The sequence below is a fragment of the Austrofundulus limnaeus genome, unplaced genomic scaffold, assembly GCF_001266775.1.
Source record: "Austrofundulus limnaeus strain Quisiro unplaced genomic scaffold, Austrofundulus_limnaeus-1.0 Scaffold2075, whole genome shotgun sequence".
In the NCBI taxonomy this organism is placed as follows: domain Eukaryota; kingdom Metazoa; phylum Chordata; class Actinopteri; order Cyprinodontiformes; family Rivulidae; genus Austrofundulus; species Austrofundulus limnaeus.
Window position 1 is genome coordinate 19,129 of NW_013954477.1, and position 8,235 is coordinate 27,363.

General features: G+C 41.0%; 1 protein-coding gene across 1 annotated transcript; it reads left to right on the plus strand.

Annotated features, from left to right (window-relative positions):
* Positions 1-281: 281 nt before the first annotated feature.
* Positions 282-1,815, plus strand: LOC106537001 (transcription factor GATA-3; the record flags this gene model as incomplete). Its single annotated transcript, XM_014034365.1, is given in 1 exon segment — positions 282-1,815. A coding segment is annotated over 1 exon segment (273 nt). The 3' UTR covers positions 573-1,815.
* Between the last annotated feature and the right edge of the window lie 6,420 nt (positions 1,816-8,235).

Genomic DNA, 8,235 nt, shown 5'->3' on the forward strand with positions numbered 1-8,235 from the left:
TTTTRTTCATTCTGGCGTCCAGCTTCAGTGCAGCTTTAAGGAAATCAAAATTTAAATCCAAACACACAACAGCAATCTTCTGTTCTGGGATTCTTTAAATGGGACTCCATTACATATTTGWATGTCTATCCAACCCTCAAAATATGCAGCTCAAGAAATGTCAAATCCCWTTTTTAAGCCAAAACATTTCTTATTCAAAGGCATGTTTTCAATCAAAGTATTGATTGTCTTTAAAGATAAAATACTAATCTCCCGTCTTTCTTGTCTTCTTTTGAGAGCAGATCAACCGACCTCTGACCATGAAGAAGGAAGGCATCCAGACCAGGAACAGGAAGATGTCGAGTAAGTCCAAGAAGAGCAAAAAGTCCCAAGACAACATGGACGACTTCTCCAAGAGCCTGATGGACAAGAGCAGCTCCTTCAGCCCCGCCGCCCTGTCCCGCCACATGTCCTCCTTCCCTCCCTTCTCGCACTCCGGCCACATGCTGACCACCCCCACACCCATGCACCCATCTTCAAGCCTCCCGTTTGCCCCRCACCACCCCTCCAGTATGGTCACAGCCATGGGCTAAGGCTCCCCGAGCCCCTACTGCCACACCCTTCGGTACCTCTGCAGACCTGCTTCCACGTCCCAAAAGACTCCTCCTTGGTTTCGATCCGACTCCCCCCACCTCCCCGTCTGGCCGCCGAGACCCGGCGAGAGAACGGCGGGCCCCTTTTTCTCCTCAGCTGTATGTTATTTTTTTTAAATAAAACTCCAAGTGTACCTCTGCGATGTAAATGCTTTGCAGACTTGACTTGACTGTGGCGCACTGACCTCCTTGGTCGGGGAAAAGACTCATTTGYTTCCCACCGACCCAGGAGAAAAGCGGACATTTCTCTTCGCCGTCACCCTCGAGGCTGTCCTCCACATGAGAAGTAGCTCCATTTGTGTACAAAAAGCCATTCTCCCACCAGAACAGACATTACCAGAACTTTCTGACGCCCTCTCCCTTAAAACCACCTCTCCTCCCCGAACACCTGTGTAACAGGAAATCCCTCCTAGCTCCTCTCTTTTTTTTTCTTCCTTTCTCTTCCTGAGAAGAAGCTGAACATATTTGTACAAATTGTATGAAATACAGTACATTTAATGAAGACTTTTTAATTAAGTAAGAAAAAAAAAAGACCTAAAACATGCCCCTGAGCAGCTAATGACAAAGAAGGGTACGAGCCGCAGCAGGTGGAAGAGCCTTGCCACCGGAGGAGCGAGGGGAACGAAGCCTCGAAACGCTGGAGGAGGGAAAAGAACAGAGGAAGAGAGGAGGTGAAGAGGGGAAAGACTTTTGAAAAACAGGGCAGGCCTTGGATTTTGCCTGCATGAAATGTGTTGCATTAAGTTCGCAGAGAGTCGGCGCCTCTGGCCTGCCGACGTGTCTCTCTTCTTTACTTTTCTTCGTTTTGTTTCCTTTTTGGATGTGCTATAGGTCTCGGGCAATTGGTTTGTGTTGAAGCGCACACACGCACACACGCACACACTCGCACACAAACACACACATAATGGATCACCTGAAAGACTTTTTTCCTTTCTGCCCACAGATTATATGCATTGTGAAAAGTTCCTGTATTTGTTATTTGTATGTATAAATCAGAGTACCAAAAATACGAAAGAAACAAAGATGTAGAATTATTTCTTTATGTTATGCAGACTGAATGGTTGTAAAAAATTTAATAATAATCACTAGTGTAAAATATGACTGCTCTTTTTTTTTTTGTTTCGTAATATTTTTTTTCTTCTTTGAAAATAATAAACTAGTTTAAATCTCTGTTGACATGTTAGCACTGTGGTCGAGAACTTTTCTTTTCTGTTGCTTTTTCAGAGCTGTGTGATCTCCTTCACACTGCACACACACACCCACTCGCCTGCCCACAGCGACCACAACGTACAGACGCGTTGCTGAATTCTCTTGCTCCTTTTTACTTAGAAATTTTTTTTTTGATTCGCTCAGCCTTCACAGGAACCACTCTCGTGGTCAGTTGAACACAAACAGGAAGAGAAGAAATAAACAGTAGCGATGGAGGAACAAATCAGARGGGGGCAGGCCGCGCAGGAACGGCTGGGTTAAAGAGGCTTTTGTCTCGTTCTATTTGAGCAGAAATACAGCAGCATGCAAAACATAAAATAAAAAATAGAGTCTGATCACAGCTGCAAATCATTCTTAAAAACTGAGCTGCAGGACTTCATCTGTAGCCCCATGTCACCTCRCCTGCTCAAGACTTATTGAGTCTTCAGTTGGGAAGAAAAGAGGAACTATTTGTTGCTTTCAATCACTCTTTTAAACCGCAATGTGAATGGAGCTTCCTCCACGCCTACAATGGTCGTTGATGTTCCCACAGCAGTCGAAGTGAAAAATCTCCAGGTTTTTACYGCTAAAAGTAAAAACAGACGGGCAGCAACACAATACGTCTGAACTGCAGGGAGACAAAGTCAAAAAATAAGAAAAAAAGGAAAGCTGCACACGTAGAGCCAGAGTGCCATCAAAGGAACTTATTCGAACCATTTGCAATTTAGGTTCCAGAATAAAACTAAACTGCCCCCAGAAAGAGTTTCAAAACCTTTCTCCACATTACCATACCAGGAATTCACAAGAGGCGTCCTCTTCGTTTTAACAAACAAGTCTACACACAACTGCTGTCGTCAGCTCTGCCTCGCTTTGCTTTCCCTCTTCCATGCAGGTCAGCTCATGTGGCCTCGCTGGCTTTAATCAAACCCTGATGTGAGAAGAGACATTTTTTTTAATAACGTGGGTGTTTTCCAGATAACTTTGAGGTGGCTGCGAAACAGCAACTAGTGACTAATTGGTAATTTAATSAACGTCTTATGAAGAAATGACAGCAGCATCTTTTTCGAAACCAAAAAGAGGTGGTGGATGTTTTCAGAATAAAAGCACACAAAATCACGAAAAGGAGGAGTTTAGGAAGCAAAGCAAAAAAAAAAAAAAAATGTAACCTTCATCAAGTTTTATGAAAGTGGAACAAGTTTGGTCTCATTTGCTACCAGATATTTGTTGGTCAGATACTTTTCTGTCTTATTTCCATGAGTTATCATCCAGCAGGCTCCACAACCCTCTAAAACTARCTTTTCCATATTGAAACCTTACTGCTGGAATGTCCAACATGGCTGCAGCCCTCTCCTGCCTCCTTGCACAGAAGGCCATACAGAAGTCAGGTATTTGGCATCATTTGTTTCTGAGCCGCTGTGACCAATCGGGAGATTTGCTCCTGTGTTTTAATAGTGAGGTCAAGAGGGCACAAGGGATGAGGATGGGAATAGTGTGTGTGTCTGTGTGTGCATAAAGGGATTGAGGACAGCTTTGCCCCAAGGTGGGACCCCATGGCCCCTGGCTGACCTTTTTCTCCCCTCCCCTTGTGGTGTTCAGCTGTGGACGTTTGGCCAAGGGTGACTGAAGGTGCAGCGACTGGCTCAGGTGAGGACGGAGCCCTTGATCTCGTCATCGTCGCCACAGAGACCACTTCTCTCCCCGTCTCTGTCTGCCCCTCTTCCTGCGTCTGCCTCCTCGTCTTTCAGGTGAGGACGATGACGGATTTGCGGACATAATCGCCTCTTAGAAGTAGTCCATCTTCATCAGGGTTGGGCTGGTGTCACCGTCTTCAGAGGTCGGGTCAAGCACCGGGGTCAGCATTGCGGAGGACTTCAAAACGCAAACATGAGTGGGTGAATTATACATTTTGTAAAATGTGAATTTTTTTTCTGCATTGCTAAAAACAAGCATCATCACCTCACAGGAAGCTGGAGCGTATATACAGGATGTGTTCGTGTTTTCATCACACCTTCCTTTACATTCAATGTAGCTTCTACAGAAAAAAAGAATCATGTCTTGCTTTAGTTGTGTATCACTTCCTTTTCACGTAGAAAAAACAGTGTTTTGCATTAGTAATGCTGGCTTGCTGTGTATGGACCAATATGGGTCAGTGTGGTCACATGTGGGGAAACAGGTTGTTTCTTGTGGGCGAATGATTCTCCTCCTATCCCGCAGATTAAACCAAATCCTGCTTAATGATGGTCATATACACTATTTTTTGATACAGCATTTAGCCCTAACCTCAAAGGCCYGAAACACTAGAATGCAATGGCCTTTCTCGTTCTTTGCCATCCAAACTTTAATAACAAAGATATAAAAATGCATCCAAATAATGAGTTTAAGTGGTCAAAACTAGTGAAAAATCCTGAAAACTTTAGAAATAGGCCGAGAAGCTTGCTGCTCCTCCACATCGAGAGGAGCCAGTTGAAGTGGTTTGGGCATCTGGTAAGGATTCCAAGACATGTCCAATTCAGAGAAGACCCCATGGGAGATCCAGGACACGCTGGAAGACGTGGTTGTCTGTAGTTCAGTTATTTTACCTGCAAAATGACGGCATCCCACCACGAGGTGAAAGTGGGTTCAAAAGCRGGCGAAATTTTAAGTAAAATAACCATATCCTTGATTTTTTTGCCAACTGCTTTCACTGCAGCCCTCTTACAAGTTGTAAATTTAAACGGGAACACCCCGACCAGTGGGAATTCCCAGTCAAAACACGAGAGAGTTCAGAATTCAAGATGGTAGCTACTCACCACAACTCAACAGTGAGTAAAACTCTGTTCCTTTTACTTTTACTAGTATTTTTGTAGTATTTATTTCACATTCAGTGGTTTTCAATGTTTATTAAAGAACGTGTAAAAAACACAGTTTCTATGCAGCTCAGTTATTGTTTTTTACTGATTCTCAACTGTAGCAATGAAACGAGGAATGTGATATTTCATTTTTAGTTGAAGTCAATCATGAAACCTTGAAGTTAATTGCAACTGMCCTTTTAAGGGCCACCATGATGCTCATGTGGCCCTCGGTGAAAATGAATGAGACACCTCTGCTCTGTGGAGTCAGTATCAGGATCGTGTGTWTCTGTTCTCTTGTGTTCCCTGTCCTCAGTCAGTTGCTGCGTTCTGTTTACATCATATTCCGGGAACTGGTAGTGACGTCATTTCCCAACAAACCATGAAACTACATTCCAGTTAGCCGACAGGCGATTGCATTGTTGCCGCTAGCTACAACACTGCTACAATGTAAACAATGACAAAAAGAGAGCTCTACTATGTACGTCATGCAAATAAACATTGATTTTAACCCTTGCAGCATTGCACAGAAAACACACTACTTGTGCGAGTGATGAAACATGCACAAAAAAATTAAGCAAGATAGTTAATGGTAAAAGTTACGGAGTTAACTTTCTAAAGCGGCGAGTAGTCGCCATCTTGAAATCGAAACTGGGGGCAGTTGCATTTCTTCCACTTTACGAGTGGAATATTACCACTGGTTGGGGCGTTCCAGTTTAAATCTACCAACGGGAACTGGAAAATTACCACTTCCCAGGACTACTGGAACYCAGCAAGTTTCCTCTGTTCTCAGCCAGCCTCCCTCACCTGTTCTCAGTTCTTCAATTAGGTCAGCTGTTTCCAATACATTGTTGCCTCTGTTCCATAACCGGTTTCCTGCAACCACCAGCACCTCCGCAGATCATTGCAAGGGTTTTGCGATCAGTCTCAGGGCCTCCTTCTGTTTCTTTGAGCTGTCCTGTGTTTTTTTAAATTTTTGTGTGAGTTTTGCTGCCACATCGCTTTATTATTTTATTTTTATTTCTCGAGCTACTTGTGTCTGCCTGCACCCTGAGTTGATACTAAACACTACCATCGATCGAGAACGAGCAGGAAGTTCTAAGTCATGATTCGAAACTCTCGAGTCAGTTTCCAACGAATATACAAATTCATGTATTTAACATATGCAATGAATATTCATGGTTGATCTTCAACAACTAGAAATTTGTTCTAAAAACTGATTAATTTTCTTTGGATGTTTAAACATAACTGAATACTGGATTCTGAACACATTCCTGAAGTCACCTTTCARTGAAAAATGAATCCTTTTAAAATTCCAGTGAAATCGGCCAAACTGTCCAGAGCTGAACGTCCCCAAAGGCACAGTGATGATGACGAATAAGAAGCTGCCTTTTGTCCTGAGCCTTACAGATCAGTTCCATTATAAATCTGACTCACTTTTTGTTTGACCTGCCAAACAAAACTTTCCCCTTCAATCTAATGCATGAGGTTTCTCCATGATCTAAAATTATCTAGGAAAAACTTGATTAATGTTTAATCTCTAAGTGTCAGTCCACCTAATCCTCATTTTACATTAAGTGAGAACAAAARAATACATAAAAATTGGACCAAAAGCTTCAATTTTTAAGAAAACAAAGCAACAAAGCTGGCTTTTTCCTCATAAAAAGGATTGTATTATRAGCATTTCTCACATCATATTGTTTGACGGTCATATTCAGAGTGAAATTTCTGTGACAGCTGCCAGGCWGAAAAAGGAAGTAATAGTACCTCGACAGTCTATAGAAACTTGCATTGAAAGTGTTTGTCAAAGTTGAGTCTAGTTTGGTCATGTTTGTGGTTTATCTCTCCTCAACTCCCACTTGGTTTCATTTAGTAATTATCACAGCTCTTCAGCTTCATCAGTGCTAACTATTCTTAGCTGTTTGTCAAGACTTTTTGCTTTGGTGAAACCTTGTGGTTCATTTTATTGGTTTCATGGGGTAACGGCTTTTTTGACGCTGTTTCTGGACATGTTGRGTTTGCATTCTGTTATGTGTCTTTTCATAAAGTTGACATTTCTGCTTCCTGTCCARGTCTTCCTAAGTTCAAACTTTAGATGCATTTGCACTTTTTGGATAGGCGCAATTTTCTTTCATTCCAAAGAACTGATTTATTTGAATTATAAAAGTTAACATTATTCAACTTGTGAATGAGACCTTTAGATTGACTTCTTTGTTGTCTTTTATGGAACACCAAKGTGTTCATAATGAAATAAATAATAATATTATAAATAAAACATTATTAAATACATATCTATATGAAGGAATAATAGATAATTTGACAATAATTGTGAAATAACTGAATGCTTATACACATCTAAGACCATTATTATAAAAACTGTCAATGTCTTTTAAAAATATGCTTATTAATATACAACATTATTTCAATATGATCCCCCACTCCAATAATAGAGATTATTTAGTTCCAAAATGTATTTTTCAGAGTCATCTTTTATTTCGTAATTTTGTTTATCCCACTGGCTTATTCATTTCCTAATTGCTGGGCTGCAAATGACTTAGTATTGACGTCATGAAATGATGGGGGCAGGAAGTAAACACAGCCACGTCTCTGTTGATTCAGCGTCAAAATGCCTAAATTCTGTGCCGTGTATGGTTGTTGTAGCTGCTCTAATCAAGAAAAATTTTAAAGATTTTTTTTTGTTCTGAAAACAGTGTGTCACAAGGGAGTTAATTTAAAACAAAACTTACAGAAAAGCAGGAGGTGCAGAAGCACATAGAAAAAACGGTTTAACTCATTGTTAGCGTTAGCGATAGCATTGTTATGATAGGCTAATTACTTCAAATAGCACAACTCACCTGGGCAGAAACAAGTCGAGCCYTTTAAAACTTGTTTGGATCCCAAATGGTTGATCCAATCTCAAACAAAATAATTGTAGCTTCAAGGCTTTTGAAAGCTTTCTGGCTCYTCGTCTAATATGAGGCCTGCAGCACCAGATAGTTTATGTCGATCRTCCAGATTTTATTACATCTTTTTTATTAAGACAATATGGATCATATCATGATTGTACACATAGTTTTTCATGATATCTCGTCTGCGCTAGCCAGGTCATGTGACTGCAACCCAGCAGTACTTTCAACAAAATTACTGCCAATCAAGTGAAACAGGCCAGAGCCAGTTGTTTTGATTGGCTGTTCCTTTACTCAGACGAAAGTAACCACATTATCAATATTAAATAATGCCTAAAGGTGCAATGCATACTCCTAAGCATGAGGCTGTATGGATCTCAAGCTAAAGCTGCAGTTCAGATAAACGTAGCATAGTATGCAGCTCTGCCATCCTTTGTGACTCTTCACCTAGGATTACTAGCTGTACAAGCTGTGCAGTGAGCAGGCATTCAGGTAAACTAATCAATACGCAAGGATCAACCAATAAAAAAGACTCAAAAATAATCTTTTTCTTTTTTACGTTTTTGGATTTAAGTTTCAAATGTATTTGCAGTCTCAGTCAAATGTGTAACAACTTGACTTTATGGAAAACATTGTGATATCTTCACTATTGTGTTCACCAATGTCATATATATATATATA